Genomic DNA, 22,651 nt, shown 5'->3' on the forward strand with positions numbered 1-22,651 from the left:
CGCTGCAGCAGGCTTCAAAAATGAGAACAAAATCATAATTTTCGTCTGCAGCAGTTCTTCGAAATGAGAACCAGATGTTTCACCATGAACTTATAACTGTATTTTGCTGTATGTAGTAAAAAATAAATGTAGCTTTTGGTCATTCGTAGTGTTTCCGTAAGTACAATGTTCATCATACTGTATTTTATGTATTCAAATTGTCCAGCTAGATACATTTACATTGCAGCATTATAAGAAAATAAATGGTTTTTTTTTTTTTTAAATTGGTCAATATAATGAATATAAAATTTTCCGGAGAAGCTAAACGTAATGTTTTTTTCAAACGTTCGATATAACGATCTAACAATATAACGTCTGTTTTCTGTGGAACGAAGAAGATCGTTATAACTAGCTTTGACTGTACTGAGGATTTGATTTGATTCCAAGGCGACTCTCATAGGCTCAAACATCGTGCTGAGTTTCCTATCAAACTGTAGATCTTGCTCATACGTCGGTTCTGCTGTTCCTTAATGAATCTTATCCTACAAAGTGAACGAAAAATCAATCGCTTCAATTTCTTTTTCCAAAATGTATCCCACAACATTCTAAAAGTTACGTGCATCCATTCATTGTAATAAATACAGATGCAGCTGTTGTATAACTATTGCTCTAAATACTCATTTGAAGAAGAAACTGAAAAAAAACAATAATTTAAATTGCACACAAACTTTATTGCAAAATTAGTCAATCCAATTACAAATCACATCCACGTTATACACAAAAGAAGCGACATCTAAAAAACCACGGAGGTCTTCATCCATATACTTAACTCTTTGGTATAAAATATATATATATTTCTTTAAAAAATAATTAATTGCACATTCTTCAATTTACGATGACTGGTTTAAAAAAATTCTTTGACTTTATGATGAATAATTCAGTACAGAATTATCAAGATTATATTCAAATTTTCGTCCAATAAGGTACAAAAGATACATTCCTCACAATGATTGAAATACACCGGTTTGGCTTTTTTTTCACGAATCCGTCATTTTCAATACAAATATTTCAAAGAATAACATTTTCACGACAATAATAATTTTACCATATACTGTAATCTCATCCTTTAAAATGTTATCAACATTGAGCATTTGAGTCGAGAATATTGAACGGTTGTATGCACAAAAATTTTCCTGTTCAATGCTGATTATGATTTTATACAATGTAAAGTTACTTACACATATTCTGGATGTAGAATACACATGCTAAAAAATTTCACGAAGAAAGCCGACGTGACAACTCGATAATTCTTCTTGACCATATAATTTACAAGTTAAGCCCCATAAGGTAGTCTACAAGACATTTTACTGCATCAAGTCTTGAAGTTGAGTCCAGTTGTTGATCCAAGTTGAGTCCAATGTTTCATCTGCAGCTCGCCTTAGAATTTAAAGCAGAAATAGACGTTTGATATGTATCTGGTATTAGAAACAGCATCATACTTTAGAAGTGAGACCAGAACCAGACGTTCTGCAGCAGGCACCAGAAATGAGAAAAAAAAACCAAATTTTTCATCTACAGCAGGACTTCGGAATGAGAACAGAACCAGACGTTTCGTCTGCAGCAGTCCTTAGAATTTAGACCAGACTTAGACGTTTCGTCTGTAGCTGGGCTAGAAATTAAGAAAACAGAACTAGACGTTTCGTCTGCAGCTGGCCTTAGCTGGAAGCAGCATACTTTAGAATTGAGACCAGAACTAGACGTTTCGCCTGCAACTGCGGTAAGGCTCTTTCCAATTTTCCAATTCCAGACAAAATTTCAGTGCTAAAAAGTAATCATCGAACTTTAATTTTGGGAGTAGTACTAATGATTTTAAAACCATTTGAATATTGAAACATTGCATAAACTTACTTATGTCTGGGAACTTATTGCTTAGACATAAGCCAGTGCCTCTTAATTTATTTACTCAAGCCATTGAATATTCATCTGAAATTTCTGAAACGTCGCCTACTCAAAAACCTGCACGAATCGGACTTCAACATACGAGGAAGAAATCAATTCTTCATGAAAAATGAGCATATAGACAAAAATAGCAGAAATGTACAAATTTTATCTGGTTCTTTGAGGAACTGTTATTTCCTTCATACCGTAGTTTTCGGTATTTTTTAATTTTTTTAAATATGAAATTCGTTCAAGACGGTGATGACGAGGCACAATATGAAGAGGTTCCTCCAGAGCAAAGATAGTACTTGTTGGAATCGTATGAGCTGCCACCCTGGTGAATGTTGGTACCCGAACCAAGACTCTGGCACAGAGATGTCATCGGAGGAAGAGGTGCGTTGTTGGACTGCGTACCGTTCACAACACCTCGCGGTTGACGTTCGCCATCGGTTTCGGTCACGTGATTGCCGTAGGGATTCCGATTGCAATCTGGAGCAGTGACTGTTGATGGTAGTCTCAATCCCGGCCATGATCCGAAGCTTGGTGGGGAAGCTGTTATCATGCAAATAAAAACATTCGGTGATTAATTCATTTGGAATTAATTGAAAGACAACAGTTAATGATAACTCATAAATATTTGATTCACAGAATAAACTATGGAAACCCATTTGAAAGATGAAAAGAACCGATAAAATTTGCTGTGGGAAAATAATGATTGTTGAATAAACTTTCTTACGAATTTAGGTCTTCAAATACTCATTGATGTTTCACGTTGAAACTAATAAAATTCAAGAAAAAAATGATGTCTTTTCCCAGCAGTTTCAAAACATTCTTCGCACCATGTATGTTGCAATCAAAAAATCACCAAGAAAAGGTCGTAAAATACTTGCATCTGATAGTTTACCTATTGCTATAGATGCCTTTATCAGACGCTGGGGCCCTGTGCGAAAATTATTTCGGAGACTCCTTTATATTTATGATTTTATGTATTTTGTGGAGGGAGAAGGATTGGCCATTTATGGGCGTTTAAAGATTTATACATTATCACAGAATGTACAGGAATGCTGAAAAATATCTACTCACCAATGAGAATTCAGAATTAATGAAAGAAAAATCTCACAATTGATAGAAATTCAGAATTAATGAGAGAAAAATCCCAGAATTGGCAGAAATTCATAATTGAAAAGAAAAAATAATTCATTGATGAAAATTCAGTATTAATGACAGAAAAAATCAAACAATTGATGAAAATTTGGAAAAAATCCGAGAATTCATGAAAATTCAGAATTAATGATAGAGAAAAATTCAGAATTGATAGAAATTCAGAACTAACAAGAAAAACAATTCCAAAATTGATAGAAATTCAGAATTAATGAGGAAAATAATTCCAGAATTGATAGAAGTGATAATTAAAGATTTGGTGAAAGTGATAATTCCAAAATTGATGAAAATTTCAGAATCAAATCGATTGAATGTCCGACAATTTGTTTATTATGAAAACAATGTAATATACAGGGTGATTATAAAAAAACTATCCCGACATATGGGCCCCTAACTATCATACCATTCACAGAAACTGAATGAAATTTTGGCATAAGGTATTTTGATGTATGCGCTCAAGAATGATATGGAAAAAACAACAGTGTCACTCTAACAGTTACGGTTACAGTGAGAAAATTTCGAAAATATCAAATGGCAAAACCAAGTTTTTTGTATTGGAATGTGATCTCCATTGTGAAAAACCCTAAATAGCGTTCGAACGGCAACTGTAGCATGAAAACCACCGGCGGAAGATAGGCTAAAAGTGAGGACAACCAATAAGGACAGAGAAGCAGCATAAAATAAAGCATTTTATTGTGTTTTCCACATGACCTTGTGGAGGACTAATCAGGCTGGCATCTCAGCCGAAGAAACGGTGTGACGAATGAAACGAACATTAATGCTCTGGTGCACGGCAAAGTCCTTTTTACTTTTACCTTGCCCAGCTCCGGGGATTTTCGTGCTACAGGTGCCATTCCAACGCTATTTACTGTTTTTCAGTATGGAGATCGCATTCCAATACAAAAAACTTGGTGTTGCCATTTGATATTTTCGAAATTTTCTCACTGTAACCGTAACTGTTAGAGCGACACTGTTGTTTTTCATATCATTCTTGAGCGCATACATCAAAATACCTTATGCCAAAATTTCATTCAGTTTCTGTGAATGGTATGATAGTTAGGGGCCCATATGTCGGGATAGTTGTTTTATAATCACCCCGTATATATATATACACATGTACATGTGTGTGTGTGTGCATATGTGTATGTTTTCCCAATCGAATACCATAAGTACGAAGCCCGGTGCGACCACACATGTTGCACACCGCTAAGGTAGGCTCTGGCTATAGATCACCTTAAAAGTGAACTCTTTGAGACATAAATGCAAGGATTCCTGATTTTCTGTCTCAAATTGAATGCTGAATATTGCCACTTGGCCGGTGATATTCCATTTGGCCCTTCTTCCCCCGTTGTCCTGAAGCTCTTTTAAAGTAAATCCTTACACCTTTTAAGCTATCGATTCATTCCAGGAAACAGAAGAGTCGCAAATGGCTAAATAAGTGAAGAAGGATAGCGAACGGTAATAATGTTTCTTCCTAGAAAATGCTTCGAAACAGTTTTAAAACCGTGCAAGTGGGAGCGTTTTAGGTGAAGCACCAGTTCTTAACATCCCCTTGTTGGTATTGTAGTTTGCCTCATCCGATCCTGTACACCTAGGTGTAGGCAATCCTGTTCATATTTCGCAATATTTCGAGAGTTCTCAGTAAGACGACATTTCGAAGACAGGAAAAAAAAATTATCGTACTTTCTCATATACATATGCCTATGACCGAGAAAATATCCGACAACATCATAGACAAGGAAAAGTAGAAAACGAATACCAAGAGGCAGACAAACACAGGAAGCAAGAAAATAAGAGAAGGATTCGTTTTTGTTGAACACTAACGCACAAGACGATGATGATGGTGATGCCATATGCTCATCCTCTCTAAAAGCAACCACAGCTTCTTCTTCTTTCTTTCTCCTCAATACAACATCCAGACCATCCCTATAAATCAAGGAGTCTTTTTCCGTATGTAAAGTCATCTTTGGATTTTTACAACTGATGACGGAAAAGTTCTCTGACCGCTCCTTTGTTCCACCAATGGACAATTTTTATATTTTTTTCTCCTCTTAGAATTCTCACTTAATGAATGTTAGGGTTTTTATTTCGGAAGCTCTGGAAAAGAGGTGTTTGCACAAGAAGAAGGAGAGAGAGAGTCAGTCTTTCTCTCTCTTTCTGTGTTTTAAAATAAAAACAGTCCTTTTAGAGGAATTCATCATGTGTGGTCCTTATGTACTTCTCTTGTCGGAGTGAAAGATATATATATATATATATATATTTTTTTTTTTTTTTTCGCTCCTTGTACTGTCTGCTTACAGCTAAAGCATGATAATGTGTGCCTTTTTACACATATAAAATGCCGGTGTTGTCTGTATTAATTTTATGTTTTTTCAGTCGTAAAAACATTTACGGCGGTCTGTGGTCTACTGAAGAGTCATTTTTAGAGAGATGACTCTGTTTGGAAATTTAATGTAAAAATCTCGAGTGTCAAATTACAAATATAAGTAAAAGCTTTAATAAAATGCTTTTATTGCGACTAGTAAAAGAGTTAGCTGACAGCGATGGGTTTTCATTTACAAGGATCGAACACGTTTGGTTTTTTGGAATCAACACTAGTTGCGACTGTTAGGTCAAATCTGAGGTGCGAGAATTCTAAGGAAAAGCATATTAGGTATTAGTTTTTCGAATAATCAAGGGAGCAGAGCGGCAGCGTCTAACATAACTCTTCCAGAGTCCTGTTTTGTGGGAAGCTTAATTCAGGTTCTGAATAACAGGTCCCGATCTCGAGAAAAAGATCATGAAGCGACAAAAGATCAAATTAATACAGATACAAATATATAAATATAAATACAACGCCACAACAGGCGAAATTCCCAACGAGGCGGCTGAAAAAAGATGCCCATAAAAATATGGACGTCATACACCCCCAAAAATACAGCAACCCAATTAAAAATGCAATAAACAAAAATTATAAACAATATATACACATGATAAAATATTATACAAGTCCATAAAGAATACTTATGGTTGTCTTATTCTACGGTTGTCTTGAAATTAAGCAGGTTAAATAGAAATGAATAATAAATTAAAACCAATTTAATTTGTTCATTGGTTTGAAATTGTTAAATTTTTCAATTGAAGTTTTTCTTTGGATACTTGAGTTTTCGATTCGTGATCTTAAAATTGGAAAGCACGTGTTTCAAACGTATAGGGAGGTTTACAAGGGACGGTTTTACAAGATTAACGAACTCTTCCAATATTCATTCTATAAATTTATATCATGAAGAACTCAGCACCAGCTTATGTAGAGATCTCTACATCAGTAACGATTGGCCTAATCCAGAACTTTTGAAGGGGGCTTTAGATGCAAAAATGTTTACGTAACTGAATTTATTGTGTAGAAGATGAAAAACAAACAAAATCAATCCCTGGGTTCTCAGGAAAGAGCCTTGTCATCCTACCCCTCCTAGTAGAGGCCATGAGTGTTATTGACAGTGAGATTTTCAAAACATTACTCGTTTCTGTTTGGAAAGAGATTTTCCTAGATGATATATTGGGAAGAAAACGAACCTTTGGATAGAAAAATTAGTTGTTACCCCCGAAGAATCGAGCCCGGGTACCGTTTCGTAGCAGGAAAGTACGCTGACCAATAGCCTACGCCAGTGACACAAAAATGCAATGTTGCCACTCAGCAGCTCATCATACTACTAATGCGTGTTATAAGGCAAGGAAAATTGTGTCTCTGGTGCATTAGTTACGGCATTGCGGACCCTCAGGTGCGATTCTCGGAGGAGACAAGCAACTTTCTTTCCAAAAGTTCGTAAGTCGTTTTAACACTAAAGTATGTTCATATTAAAAAATAAAAGAGAAGCCTGATACAAGAAAGTTTTCTTTTCTCGTTAATTGAATCACCTTTACTTGCCCTCGTTGTACAGCTGGACGCACATGCATCGAAAACTAACGTGTTTTCTTTGGCAATTATTTTTGTAGCTATTGCTCGTTACTTCCTGCTGTTGTTGTTTCCTGAATACCCCTCTCGAGACTAAAAAAATATTGTAGTTATGATTTTCTTTTTTCTTAAAAAAAAAACCAGCTAGTTTGAACGGTTTTGGGTACAAAGAAGTGTAACCAATGTCTGCATAAGTTATGCCACAAATCTCCGTCCAGAAAACAGCCCGTGCTGCTTTTTATCACTTATGTAAAAATAACTCGGGGGGATAAATTCTTATGCGAGAGAATGCGCTTCTTTTTTTCCCCCTAAAACAGATATATTTACATACCATCTGCTGACAAAAATACGCAAATCCAAAGAATTCCCGTTGAATTCTCAAAATTTGTAACCACTAACACAGAGAGGGAGAGTTTTCTACAGAAAAACCAATCGAATAATTCTGTTGTATACTGAGCGTTTCACCAAAGTGTCCGAAAGAAACATTAATTCCACTGTTCATTTTAAAATTCAAGTAAAATATGCAAAAATATTATCAACAAAAACATTAAAAATAATCTGTGACTTCCCGAAAATTGATTATGGAGAAAAATGCATTATTATTTCTCGTACAAATTTTACGAACTCCCAATCGAAAAACTGTCGGTCTAAATTCTCCCTCAATTTTATCGAAAGAAGTTTATTCCGTAAGAATTCAATTGAAAATCTTTGCGATATCGGTGGTCAAAGTGATTGATTTTTATCCACTTTCCACGTGTTAAAGTGTCTCAAAAAAATTCAGAATATTGAAGAGACGGGAAAAGTGAAAAAAAAAAGTTAAGAGAAAATCAAAGAACTTTAATCTCACATCTCAGTTGATATTCAGCGAATTTTTATTCAATTGTTAAGTAGAAAACAATTTGTGATGAATGTAGAAAAAGAGGCAAATTTCAATAATTGAAAGTTTTTTTATTGGATGCAGTATGGAAATTTTAATTTTCATATTCCCTCTAATAATTATTTTTGGGAAGTTCTACCAACTGAATAAAATTGACATTTCTTTCACTGGTAATATTTCATATTCAACTCGTATTTTAAAACGAACTGTAGAATTTTTATTTCTGTCGGAAATTTTAGGCAAACACCCTGTATACCCTATCTCACCGTTTCTCATCCTATAGTCTGCAAATATGGGACAAGTGGACTGAAAGCGCATTGGTAAATTTTATTCTAATTAAATGTCACAAATATCAATAATATTCACACAGTTACAGATAAAAAAGGTTTGGCCCAACATACTACTACTTCACCACACATCAACTCCGGTCATATCGTTGTACTGAAATTTATTGCCGTTAAAGAGTTGGGTTGGAAATAGAAGGCCAAGTATATCGGTGGTTGCCTCATGCTCGTTACGGAAAATATCTTGTTTCTATATTTTCCCCCGGTTCGATCCAGGGACCTGACGGGAGACGAACATCTTACCATCACGCCACTCGGGCTACCCAACATACTGTAAGTCATGTGAATGTCAAAATGCTCCATACATTTTATTTTATTTTATTTTTTTTTTAGTTTTCCTGGGGTTTATAGAAACGTTAAGGAACTCTGGCTTATAGAAGAACAAAATCCCAATAGGCGAGAAATTACTAAAATTCACTTAAATCTAAAAAAAAAATTCTGCATCAAAACTTGTGTTTGTGTGTTTTTAATACAGTTAAATTCGGTTGTAACGACACCTTGGCTATAGCGTTAAGAATTCGACTGATTCCCATTGAGAATGATGATAATTAGTCTTGCTTATAACGTCGATAAAATGCAACTACCTCGGGATGTAACGACACCCTTTTTTCGACGCTTTTGCTTTAGTTTTTATTGTGTTTTCCATAGAAATTAATGGAATTAGAGTTTAGCACATTGAGAAATTGTTTGTCTGTTTTTCAATTGACACCTAACGATAAGAAAAAAAAAAATAAATGTTTTAGGTCAGACTTGATTTGTTGGTATGAACGTATACTGGACATTTACTGGTATTTTCCCATAATTTTAGCCAAATTTTTATAAAAATGAACCGTTTTTCAATTAAACACACTTTAATTTACTATCTTTCTTTATTAAAATCGACGATGGAGTTGAAGTTGCATAATTTATGAATTATATTATAATGAACGGGGGGGACTATAAATATCCGTTTCTCAAATTTGTGATGTTCAACTTCTTTTTCGTGACATACATTTTATGTCGCTGCATACTTACTGCAGTTACTTTATTTCTCACAAATTGTTATTTATACGTGATAATTTGCCGACAATTGGTAACATTTTAATGGTGAGAATTGACATTATACCGTATTTATCTGTATAATATATATGACTCCAGCTTCACGTTTTTCTCCCCAAAAATACGATCATCTTGATCATAATGGAATAACTTCATGTGCAGTATTTGATTGCATCTGATTATATTTTTATACTTCAAAGGTCTTGAAAACGTCAACCTCGTTTATAATGTCAGAATTTCACAGAATCTTCGATACGTAAGATATTTAAAGTATAAGGTCCTAAATTAAGGTGGCTATATGGCACCTGCTTCTGGTTCAACAAACCTGTGGTTGGCTCTCAGCTATAGTATACAAATATATTTGTTTCATTCTCACTCAATTTGTCTAAATTGTGTCTCCAGCAGTTTACATCAAATATATTTGGCACAGACCTTTTTCCCGTCATTTTCTATTTATAATCCTCTTTCTGACAAGTCGCCGCTCTATTTGTGATTTGGTCATGGGTTTTTTTCAAAATTTGCTTCAACAAATTTTCATTTCTTAAGGGTATGTCCTTCTCCTGGCTGTCCCAAGCCCATTTTTCAAATTATAAAATGATAACTATATATCTGTCCTAAAACAAAAAAAAAATATTTTGTTTTTCAGTAATATATATTTTTACGATCGGTATACTTTTATAATTCATCTGCTTTTGTAATTTTAAAAAAACTTTTGTCAATATTTTATAGCCAAATGAAAATTTTCTATAGCTTTTATTTTTTCCCATTCGTGACATTTGGAAAACATTGGTTCAAGTCCTACAACACCGGTTGCCACCTATTAAATTTCGTATCAAGAGGGTTGAGAAGAATGTAGCCATCATTTGAAGTTTCTTTTAAATCAATTATAATTGCTTTGTGCTTTAAGAGTGCAACTCGTGCTCTAATAAAACAAGCAGTAAGTAAAAAATCCGTTGTTCCCCTCATGAAATTGACAAAAAAAAGGAGCAACAAACGCTAATAAAAAAAGATACAAAATGTAATTGACAAAAAAAAATTGCTCAGAATATCAGTGCTTGTCCAAAATGAAGATGAGCATCCAAAATAAAACATTGGGAGTGTCAAGCATAAATATCAAATTAGTGCTTAAATAAGCAAAATGCTTCGTCAGATTTGCCTATCTCTCAACATTGTTAAACACGAGTTAATTTTTTTCACCATGAATTTTCAAAAACTCAAAAACCCAAATTTCATTGCTGACTATATTTCATTTAGTGGAAGGTTAAGAAGTGTCCCTAAGAATTTTTTTTTTGGTTGACATTTGTTTTTTAATAATTTTCTTCATTATTATTTTTTTTTCTAATCTCGTGAGAGAATGACCCAGTTATACAAACTGAACTTTTTCAGATCCCTGTCGGATATACTGCCCATGATTTTTTTTTTATTCAAATATTCCACATGCTCTTCTTGGAAAAGTTTCTGAATGCACCCTGAATCTCAATGAGTGAAAAAGAAGAGGAGTACATGATAAGGCTTGGGGGACAATTGAAGTAAGTCACTTGAGATGAGTTAACCACGACGGCCAAAAACTCTTGAAAGAGCACCTACAGAAAGAGAGAGAGAGAGAGAGAGAGAGAGAGAGCCATCTTCTTCTTCCTACTCAATCGTACTTGCTTCAAAATGCTTCAAGTGGCAAGAAATTGTGACCTATTCTTATAGCATTGTGTGTGAAAGTGAGACTTTCCGGTCGTGATGCAAACTCATAGACAGTATCGTAATCACCATTGGTCTCGTCTCAGGTGCCGACGTGAGTGAAATCCCATGTTAAACGTATGAAGGATGGAAAATTACGACGAGGGTGTCTCGTATTTTGGTCTAGAGCCTCTCTCCATTTTTTTTTTTATCTCCATTTATGTCGGGGTTAGAATCTCCCAGATCATTCATAAACTCTGAACCACGAGTGGCTCCTACTATCACGTAGAGTGGTTGTATTTCTTTCATTGGAGACCGTGGAAGATAGAAAACTTCTTATAATAATTTTTACAGTAATTTCTATAGAAAATAAAACACTGTGATGTGCAAGTCGCATAAACAAAATGACCTGAGAAAAAAAAATTGTTCGTTGAAACGCAGCGGTAACCACACAGCAATTATGTATAAGCCAAGCGATTTTTATTTAGGAGCAAAAAAAATTTAAATGTGAATAAAACAATTTTTTTCCATTTAATTCACTTTCTGTTTTAAAATATTTTGAAACATTATTGATTAAACATTATACTAATTATCGCAGGGTAAAAAAAAACTTTTTTCCCCACATGAAAAATTATCATAAAAAATTCATTAGGATCCCTTGAAGTTAGAAATGTCACCGAGAGCAAAAAATTAACTTCTAAAGCTATGAACTGAGAAGAGACGTGAGAGAAGCACCCTATATAAGGTGAGGCTTCTATACGAGAATTAACGGTAGGCCTGTTGTAAATATACATAAAAATATTTTTTTTTTCATTTTTCTCATTAGAATGTGATAAAGAAGAGAAAGTACAATGAAAAAATTTCGATGAAGCAAAAAAAAAAAAAAACTGCTTGTAAATGGCAGGGAAACAACGAGTTATGTAAATACAAGAGACAAAATTATTTTCACACACAGTAAACATCTGTGAGATGAACTTATGCGTAGAAAAACTACTGATCAAAAAATTTGGTCCAATAGAGAAGTGGACTTTGCCTTCAAAAAAGTAGACCTTCAGAGAAATTTCACGATAGTTCCACAAACATTATTATTATTTCAGCAATGCAAGATTCAATTTATAGATGGAGTTATTTTAGTGAAATTTTTCCAGGATTGGTGTTAATTCACGATTTCAGGGGAGATAACAACAACTTTTTAAAACTATAAATATTTTATTTCTTGATCAAAAGTTATTGTAAAACTGTATCGATTCATACATGTCCATCTTATGTAAGCTACTTTGTAAATTTACGGTGTATGCGCTTGTCTATTTTAAGTCACCACGGTTATTGGATCCCGAACTCAGACCTAGATAGCAAAAGGTAGGTTCTCTAATAATCCGATCATGAGGTTAGGGTTATACCTTCAGATGTATAGTTCCGATAAAATTTTAATTTAAAATCCAGAAATATTTCAACGTCACAGCTGTGGAATCTGGACGATTCTCATCAAACTTATGTATTATCTAATAATCTGAGCATATCTTTCTTTTCGGTGAAATTAAGACGAATTAATCGTAGCCATGGTGAAGAGGAAAAAATAAATAAATAAATAGAGACAAAATCGCCATCATCATCAGCAGAAGCAAGCAATAGATATAGAAACGGCAAAATTCGTAAATTGTTTACCTCTGAGGATATAAACAAATGTAGCGGCCGCACTCTGAACTCTTTGTATATCACAGTCGGTAATTTGTATATATACAGATTCCTCTCTATATCCATATGTATACAGTTTCTTCCCGGGCTCTCTTCTTCTTTAAACATAATTGGAAATTATTTACAAACTAAAAATCTTACACAAGTGTTAACTCGAGAGGTTTACGTCTGGTGTCTTCGCTTCGCGATTTTCCACCAGATTGGAGAAGCTCGCGCGGCATAAAGCTTCTGTGGCCTAGCCCCGTACTTGTTGTGTTTGCCGCTGCAAAAAAGTTTATTTTACTTGTTTTTTATCAGTTTTCCCAGTCCAAATAAACCAAATTGTTAGAAATGTAAACGTCTAAATGTAAGCAAAAGAATCTCCAGAGACAGGATAAACGTTAGCAGAGGATCGCATCTTAGTATCCAGTAGAGTCTTCCGCTGATCGGACTTGTGCGTTGGCTTGACCGCTTGCGTAATGCATTGGAAAGAAATGTTTCGTCGAACACGAACGCGTGAAACTTATACACGTGTTTTGTGAAAATATTCGAATCTGATAATAATGCGTGGAATCTTAATATTTATTCTTGAATTTTTCTCAACAAGAGCATACCAAGAGCTTCTGGAATCTCATTTCTGAATTTTATGGAGCAAGAGTGTTAATTCCACCGGAGGTTTCCGAATCATCGTATTTCCAATTTCTTATTGTCCAAAGCTTATTTTATTGGATAGAATTTACCTAATTTGTCATTGCTGTCAATTAAGTCATCGATAATCCTTTTGGAGATTCTTATTGCATTCTAGCTTACGTCGAGACCTCGTCAGTCGAAAAATGTGTTAGTGCATATAGTCTTTTATTTAGTCTCTCAACAAAATTCGATGGATTAACCAAAAGTGTGATTAGTTGAAGTGTTGAGTTGGAAAATTATCGTATTATTTTTCCTCTACCCTCTCTCGACATAGTATGACCACGTTATAATGGATATCAGTAGCGTGATGGATATTGTGTCTATGGCTTTACGTCCGGTTCGCAAAGGATATTACCTCTATCAGGTAAGACATTCCTTAATAAATACTAATTTATGTATTTGTTAATCAACTTTATCCGGAAAAAATAAATTCGTTTCAAGGATACATAAAAGCACTTGTGTATGTGTGTGTGGAAAGATTTTTTTCCGCCTCTATTGGCCGAATATATATGTTTTTAATTTCAAATGGCTCACATCACCGTCTATTATTTCTAAACTAATAAATTAATGAGTTTTGAGACTGCTAAAACGATATTTTTTATGTTTGGGTGAAAATCCCCTTCGATATATTTTTAAATTCCTCACCGGTTCGTGATTTTTGAAGAATGTTTAATAACATCGGTATTTTGCACTATTTAATGAAGTTAAGCACTATCTTAATGAAGTTGCCGTGAAGCTACTTTCTGTGTGATACACAAACGCAGTGAACAGTAAACCCCTTTACAGTGGGAAATAATTAACTGAATTTCATTAATCAACTGATCAATTATAATTTTTGGTTGCGAATAAATACTTATAAATCAATTTTATGGTGGAACTAACAATGTCAATTCAGAAGAGATGCCAACAACCTAAATTTGGTGGTGACTGATGATAATGCTACCTCCCGATATAACGATAACCTCTGCATACAACGATATTTTTTCTGGGTCCGCAGAGTATAAGTATACTATATAATAGATAAGTCCATTTGAAATGAGTATAGTTTAATTAAATAATTTAATAATATTATGAAATATAAATATTGCTTTTTTTTTGTTCATCGCAGAAAATATGTATGCTATAGGATGAATAATACTTTTTTTTAGGTTTAAAAAAAACAAAGAAACGAGGGGTGACGCTGATAATTTCTGTCAACTATTACGCTTCTAAAAATCAAATTGAGAATTTTTTAGAGAAAACCCCCTATTGATTATCGAATGCTTTCCATGACAATTTAACCCTCTCTAGTTCACCCCATAAAAACGTACTGAATTTTTTCTTACAGAAATGGATGTAAATAAATGCTATTAGCATATTTTGTAATTGAAACAATACATCAGCAAAACGATTTAATTAATTAGAGTGGCTTTTTAAATGAACTAAAATGGTTAATTAATGATAAAATATACAGTTTTGCCTTGATTTTAATGTTTTCTATAAACAGATTGTCTGTAAAGTCAGATTGTGTATAAGTCTTGCTTAGCGAAGTTAAACAGTTGTTTCCTTGAATTTTATTTCCGATTCTCTCAATTTTTGTTCAGTTTTATGAATTTTCAAACGCGTAAAGTTTCGGCAGCTCTTAAAACAGACAGCAACAATTAAACAACTCTTTTTAGATGAAAGAAAGTATTGTACTTATAAAAAGCTGTATTTTATATTAAAATGACACTAAATATTTTTATCGTACCAAAATAGTTCAGAAAACAAATTAGTATACAATGGGATATTTTTCACCAAGTATTTGCCATGTATATTAGAATATATGCAGGGCGATAGAGGGTTAAGTTATGTATGTATAGATTTTGAGATAGATTAGCAATTTTTAAAAGAAAACAAAAAACTCCATCACGTATTATTCCACAAATGTCTTTAATTTTCATTCGATTCCATTACTAACCAATTTCCCCAATATTTTCAGTAATTTAAACCTCAGTAACTTCCAGATCATAAATAATACGAGAATCTAGAACATAGTTTCCAAAACTTTTCGTTCCACCACCCCCTTTCCTAAATTTTTTTTTTCTTCTCATCGCCCCCCCCCCCCAACTCAAGCCAACCCATAGCATGCTATACAAAACCCGAACCTTCTTCCCAAGGGGGCGATATTACCCACTTTGGGAAACATCGATCTAAAAAATCAAATTTTAAAAAGATAGCTCAACACTCGAAATAAAAAATCGAGTTCCCTATTTTCCTTCTCTTTAAATATTCTTCAAGACACCACCGCAATGACTAAATCGTGCTAATGTGTTCCTGTGATATATGTGCGTCTTTAGCCAGACACCCCCTGTAAAGATGAATTGATGACGACTGTAAGATGAGATTTGCTGACTAAGCATCCTTTTCCTTTTCTTTTTTTTTTTAACAGACTTCCACGGCAAGTTCCTTTGCGGAAGAGAAAGAATCTCTTTAATGGCCTTGAACAAATATTAGGGTGTCATGTAGGAAATGTTTTGTGACATCCTATACTCAAAGAGGTTCTACACCTTAGAGGAGATATATATATAACTTATTTATCCACCAAGTTCTATTAGGGGCGCACGCAGAATCGACATTGGGAGTGGGCACAAAAATTTTCTTCCCCAGAAATTTTGTCACCACCCTTCAAAAAGCATTTAAATTAACAGAAATTTTTTAAAATTGCATGTAAAGTTTTTTTTGTGATATTTTAATTTTTTCACCAAAATATTAATTTTCTTTCCTAAATTTTTGTCAGCTTGGGGGCACGCCTATGAGTTCTACACGCAAACTTTCAGCAAAGCTTCTCTGAAAACATTTACTGTATCTTTTACAGCAGCGTTTCTCAACCTATGGTCCACGGACCTGAGGTGATCCAGTGACGATGTCATAGGCCAGCGTTTCCCAGCCTTTCTAAACCCAAGGACCAGTAAAATATTTGAAACAATTCGACGGACCACTAGTGTCCCGTATTATGGGACGTTTCAGTATTTTAAGTTGTTGCGAATTTTTTTATACATATTTGTCCAGTTTTTTTTTTTTCAACGATGCTTACTTAAATTTGCAATGTTTACTAAAATTGTGAATAAACAGCGTTTATTATAAATGCAAATATTTATCTTACGCATTTGTTAGGTTTTACGTTTCTTTCTCAGTTTTTCAGTGATTTTAAGACAATTAAAAATTCTGTGGCAATGTTTTTCATGATAACGTATTTTGATGATGACGTCCCGTATTTTACAGTATTTAAGATCACTGTTCTTCTTATTTTTTGCAATGAATTATGATCATTTGAATGTTTTTTCGTCAAATACATTTTTGTTTCCTGTGACTTGTAGCAGCCCTTTATTTCCGCACCCATCACCCATTTTTGCAGTGATTATAGAATTTGTTAAAAATTGCATCTTTTGGCTACAAACAGTGATATCCCGTATTTAGGATCGCATTTGCTTTGATGAGGTATAATTAATCTAAGTATGAAGGTACAATTTTTATTCGAACCCATATGGATATTAGCAATATAAATTACAACAATTATTAATCTGATCCATGGATCATAGTTTGAGAAAAGCTGTCATAGGTGGTCCGCAATGCATATCTGATAATTTTAATTCTAAAAGAATGAAAAATTATTCAATTGTTGTGTAATTGATATTGATAACATTCATATTGGGTTCAAATAAAAATTACGCCTTCATACTTAGGTTCACCATAGCTCATTGAGGAAAATGCAGGAAATTGCGATCGGGTTGTCATTATTTTTAAACAAAAAAAATTAATTTCGACAAATTCCCCAATTTTTTTTAAAATTTTTGAAATGTTAGGAAATAAAGGGCTGCTATAATTTGCAGGAAACACAAAAACGTATTTCACGAAAGAAACATATAAATGACTATGTGACCATATTTCATTGAGGAAAAATTACAGACAAATGAGATTTTAAATACGGTAAAATACGGGACATCCCCCTAATTTCCACCAAAAACTTTGCTGGAAGTCAGCTAAATCCCCAAATTTGTTTTTGAAATTTCGGAAAAAGTACCATTGGTAGTGAAAATGAAGGACTATTTGAAAGAATTATTTGAAATGTATATATAGTGCCTTTAAAAAAACGTTGAACCTGACAAATATGTGATGTAAATTGCACAGTCATAAATTATTTAATATAATTTGTAAGTTATGAGAACTTTCTTTCTTCACGATCTAGTAAATATCACTAATTCAAATAAGCATCGTCGAAAAAACGGGACGAATGGTGTATAAAAAGTCTTAAACAAAAATACAGGAACGAGATATGAGTGGTCCGTCTAATAATTTCAGACATTTCACTGGCCCTTGGATTCAGAAAGGTTGGGAAACACTGCTTAACACAGTATTTCTTTAATTTTTGTAATTTGAAAATACCTTCAATTAATATAAGTATTTTATGTTTATCATTGAAATATCCATTACTCACTTCCTTGTTTCATAAAAAAAAGACAAGACTGAAGGTTTCTGAAACCAGTCCGAGGTCCATTTTTTGACCTCATAGTAATGGCTTTTTTCCCACTCTCGTGCGAACATTGCAACAACGTTCATTACCCAATGCCTATTCACTTATGTAATATGATTGAGTAATTGCTCGAGAAATACTTAAATTGAGTAATTTATGGAAGGGCTGGACGAATCCCAGGCGTCAGGTAACCATGCCGACTAAAAAATTTTGATTGCCACATAAAATTTTCTTTGTAGTTACTAAATTCCAGGCTGAGAGCAGCTTCCAAGATGTTTGGGAATTTATAGCAGCATATCCGCCAACATGAAAGATTGTCACTATATGCTCTGAAATAGTCAAAAAAGAGTAGTATTATTTTGTCTGGATCTTTTTCTTCGGGTAAAATTTTCTTTTTGGTGCCCAAAACTTTTCTCTGACGCCCAGATTTTCTTGCGATTTCTCCAACTCTTATTTACGTATCCTTTATTAATTTAAACATAAAAATTAGTGACCTTTTACTAATATTTTGCAGTAGGTATTTGTGGTTAATTAAGATTGAAATTAAAATGAATAAACGTAAATAAGCCACTGTTCGTGACCAAAAGTAAGCGAAATTGCTAATTATTGCTAAAATCATGAAAACAAAACAAAGCAAAAAACCAATTGTGGGAAATGAAGCACTACTGCGAATCACAGTGTATTAAAATGAATTATACGAAAAAAAAACATTTAATTTTGTTTGAAATCACCTATGCAGTCATCTCAATTTTCAATCCGTTGCTCCCGAACACAACGGTGCTCTCTGAAGTACTCAGTGTGATCGATATTTCGTGCTCGCGAGCACTTGATCCACGTTCCAATTGAACACCTTACAGAAATTGACTTCAAGGATTGAAATCAATCCTACGGTCATTCATTCGTACGCCATACTTTCCGGAAGGGTGCTCTTTTTTCGATGATGGGTGCAGGCAGTGATCCCGACTGGAAAAGGTTGAAGACCTCTACCTATACACGAGACTCACGATACAACGATAAACCCCCCCTCCCCTGCTCTGCATTGATATTTTTTTAGGATATTTTGAAACAGCCCCCCCCCCTATAACTCTCCATATAACGACAATCCCTCTACAACGATATTTTTTCTTGGTCCGCAGAATATTATTGCATCGAGGTTTCGCTGTAAATGTTTAAACATTATTCTGGTGTAAAAAAATATTAGTTTTTTATGATATTTAAAAAGAAATGCATAAAAAAATTATCATAAAAATTCGTAGGAATCCCACAAAGTTAGAATGTCAGGAAAATATGTTATTGAATATAGGAATTATTTTCAGAAGTTGAAATTAACTTTCAAAGCTATATAAGACGCGACTTTAAAACGGGATATCACGGTATATCCAGGGCTGTGGGATCAGACATTTCACTGCCCGGTGCGGAAGAAATTTTTCGTTTTGCAATGTCTACGTATGACCCGCGCAAGGAAAAGGCTGACATGGCTTCGGGATTGTTTTTCAAAATTCCTGCCTAGGGAAGACCCTGTCCGCAACATATGGCAAGATGAGTGTTTTTCGTATGATATGTCGATAAAATTGTTAAAATTTTAGTTATGGCTTTGTTAAGCACATAAACTGAAAATAAAATGCGTAATCATTGCTTTTTCTCATACGTTTCACAGCCCACAAAAATTTTGGGACGGGTGCGACAGCATTTTCCGCACTTTCCTTAGTGGCTCTGAGTCTACTTTCAGAAAATCTTGAATCTTAATTTTAAATTAAATTTTTATCTCAGATTTTCCCAAATTGCAATTACTTGAAGTATAGTTTAAAAGATTTTTTTTTTCAACCACTTGGCCCGCAAATTTTTTCTTCTATTTTATTTTAGTTTTAGTTTTTTGCGGATCGCAGAAATTATTTCTATTTATTTAGTTTTTTTTACTCAAAATTATTCCTCCCGTTGTCTATTTATTTTTTGGCTATTTTGCTATTTGATATATTTATTTATTTACTTATTATTATTATTATTTTTTTTTTTTTTTTGCCGGTCCGCAAATTATTTCTCTTCTTCACTCATTTTTTACGATTCGAATTATTATTTTTCCTATTTATTTATTATTATTATTGTTTTTATTTTTTGCTCAAAATTATTTCTTCCACTTATTTATATTTGCCCAAAATTTATTTATTTTTCTGCTCATCCACAAATTATTTCTGCAATTCCCTCCGTGCGTGAAATTGTTGAACTTCAATCACCGGTTCACAGTTGTGAAAAGATTGGAGAATGCTGGCAAATTATTTTAAAGATATTGCAATTTAATGCCAACTAAATGATTTTTATGCATATTTATAATAATTTTAGGTAAATTAAAATATTATATATGAAGCATCTTATCGTATTAATTTCGATGCACGATTATTCATGATTTGAATGTCATTTCATCATTTATATCAGAATATTTGGGAACTTGTTTTTCTTAAATTCTGTTCAAGAGTTAAGTAAAAACATCGCAGCATTACTTACCGCTCGTTTGAATTCCATCCAAAGATTCGCTCGAAAGCAGTGGCGTACACACGTGAGATTGAGAGCACTGACCGGAACTGCTCGAACTGATTGGTGTAGAGCACGGAGAAGGAGCCATGTGAGCTTCGGACATCGCGGGATTCGGACATGGACGTTGTTGTTGCTGTTGCTGCTTGACATACTGTTCCCATTGAATTCCTGATGGATTATCAGCACCGTTACCAGAATATAAATTGCCCCGATTCGCGGGAGGGCCTGCAGCCGGCACTCCGACGAATTCTGAAGAGCTGAGAGTAGCAGTCCCCGACATGCTCGATCCACAGGATACCTGACCGTTCCCCGCGAAATGACCAGTGTTACCGGAAAAACTTATGGCTGGACTTTGACTTGCAAGAGGGTAAGAGAAATGCTCGGATGTCGTTTGGATCGGCATGTAGTGATCCGTACCGGGTAGGAAACCCTGCATTCCGGGAGTATTCCTTGACGGTCCACAAGGAGTACTGCCGTCGTAGGTCATGAGGGAAGCGGGATTCGTATTCTGGTAATAGTTTTGGCACAGCATCCGACATTTCTTTCGGAAAGTAGGATCCGCTTTGCAGTAGTTTTCGGCCATCATTTGATCGTTGGCATCCGGATAGCAAGGTTGGAGAAGCGAGGCGATGGTGTTCTCTTGACCGAGCTGGCCACCGCATTGGATGTGCTGTTGCGTCATGGGATCGTACCCGAGCATAACCGAACTGGCGCTGTTATGGTAGTAGAAAGAGAACCTCTGAGCATCTTGGAACTTCCTCCTAAATCCTCTGGGTCGCCTCTTGTGAGATCCGTCCTGGAAAACGTTGAGGCTGGCTGGATCTACTGTCCAGTAATGGCCCTTGCCGGGCCTTCCGATCCCTTTCGGTAGCTTTATGAAACAGTCGTTCAGGGAGAGATTGTGCCTTACGGAGTTTTTCCAGCCGGTGTAGGCACCTCTGAAGAAAACGAAATTTTCTTGAAGGTACTGATAAATCTCGTTGAGAGTCAGTTTCTTTGTCGGTGAATCTTGTATGGCCTTCACGATGAGGGCTATATAAGAATACGGTGGTTTCTCTGGTCTACGGGCCCCTACGTTATTCTTCTTCGTGCTTCCCGAAGGCGATTTTTTTTCCTCAAGATCTGGGTCCGGTGAGGTAGCCACGTCAGTTGCAGTCGCTCTGTCCTTCCTCCTGACATTCATTTCCAGAGAATCACTACGGTGTTGCTCGGTGGATGGTACATTGTCTCTCAATTCATCCACTTCGATTTTTATAGTAGAATGTTCTTCCGCGAACTGGTCAACGTAGTCTTTAATGATAGACGTCGATGTCCCTTGGCATCCCGCCGTCGCAACATCCGGTGCCATCCTCCAGAAGTTATTGACAGCTGATTTCTGGTGGTAGCTCGATTGATTACCGAGTCCGTAGGCCTCGGCGGTCGAGTACTGCTGCTCCATAGGCTGGTGGTAAGACGACATCCTATGGTTGTTGGCATCGACAGCACACTCTTTCAGCGACCGCAAGTGTTCGGCGGCTTCCATCTGCATTCTATAATCATCGAGGGCATCGGTGGAAACATCGTAATTAACCAGGTCTTTCTCTTTCGCGTCGGTGTCAAGAGGATGAGCGTATTTGATATGGTGCTGGAGCTTCATACTTGGTACATGCAGGTCCATAAATACCTCTGGACACACGTACCGAATTTTTCTATCAATTCAGGTCTATCTAACAATATTGCAGCGAAAAATAATCACTATTTACAGTAAAAGTACAGCTGCTGGCGATAATTAAGAAGAGGGGTGTAGCTAATCGATTATTCTTGAAATAACAACAACAATAACTAGTTATTTATTTAGGGCCGCGAACGGTAAGCGTGGAGTGCGTTCTACTAGTGTTTGACGGCCTTCCGATGGTTTCATTTGGTGCCATGACGAAAGCACTTTAGGGTTTCGCCCACCCAAATTACGCTCATCCTCTAACCACCTCTGTCAGTCCCTCCTCTTTCTCCGTCATCTTTCACTAGCTTATCCAACGGCGTTGGTTTCGGTTGCCTCTCTCTTCTCTCTCTCTCTTGGAAGGAGGGTTAAAAGGAAACCCATCCATGATGTTTCGTCGCCAAGCCTTAAGCTATTAACGTTTAGCGAAAGAGAGCTTATCAGACATGCACGTCATAAAGATTTCATCTTGAGTAGAGCCTACATTATTCTTCAAAACTGATTGTGACCGAGGGTCAGCTGGTTTAGAGAAATCCCGGTTAAACGAGGAGACTGATACCAATCTAGAATTAATTTTGCATGTTCTGCACTGAAATTGAATCTGTTGGTACTATGAGAAGAAATACTGCAT

General features: G+C 35.1%; 1 protein-coding gene across 1 annotated transcript; it reads right to left on the minus strand.

The window, feature by feature from the left end:
- Positions 1–692: 692 nt before the first annotated feature.
- On the minus strand, positions 693–22,309 carry LOC149090006 (uncharacterized). The gene is made up of 2 exons (XM_089231895.1): positions 20,295–22,309; positions 693–2,469 (listed from the first exon to the last, which is right to left on the minus strand). The coding sequence occupies exons 1-2, from the start codon at positions 21,979–21,981 to the stop codon at positions 2,168–2,170; spliced, it is 1,989 nt and encodes a 662-aa protein (XP_089088021.1). The 5' UTR covers positions 21,982–22,309; the 3' UTR covers positions 693–2,167.
- Positions 22,310–22,651: the final 342 nt, after the last annotated feature.

The sequence above is a fragment of the Pholcus phalangioides genome, unplaced genomic scaffold, assembly GCF_987345545.1.
Source record: "Pholcus phalangioides strain wild (caught in Gottingen) unplaced genomic scaffold, Ppha-v1.0 ptg000001l_1, whole genome shotgun sequence".
Lineage (NCBI taxonomy): Eukaryota > Metazoa > Arthropoda > Arachnida > Araneae > Pholcidae > Pholcus > Pholcus phalangioides.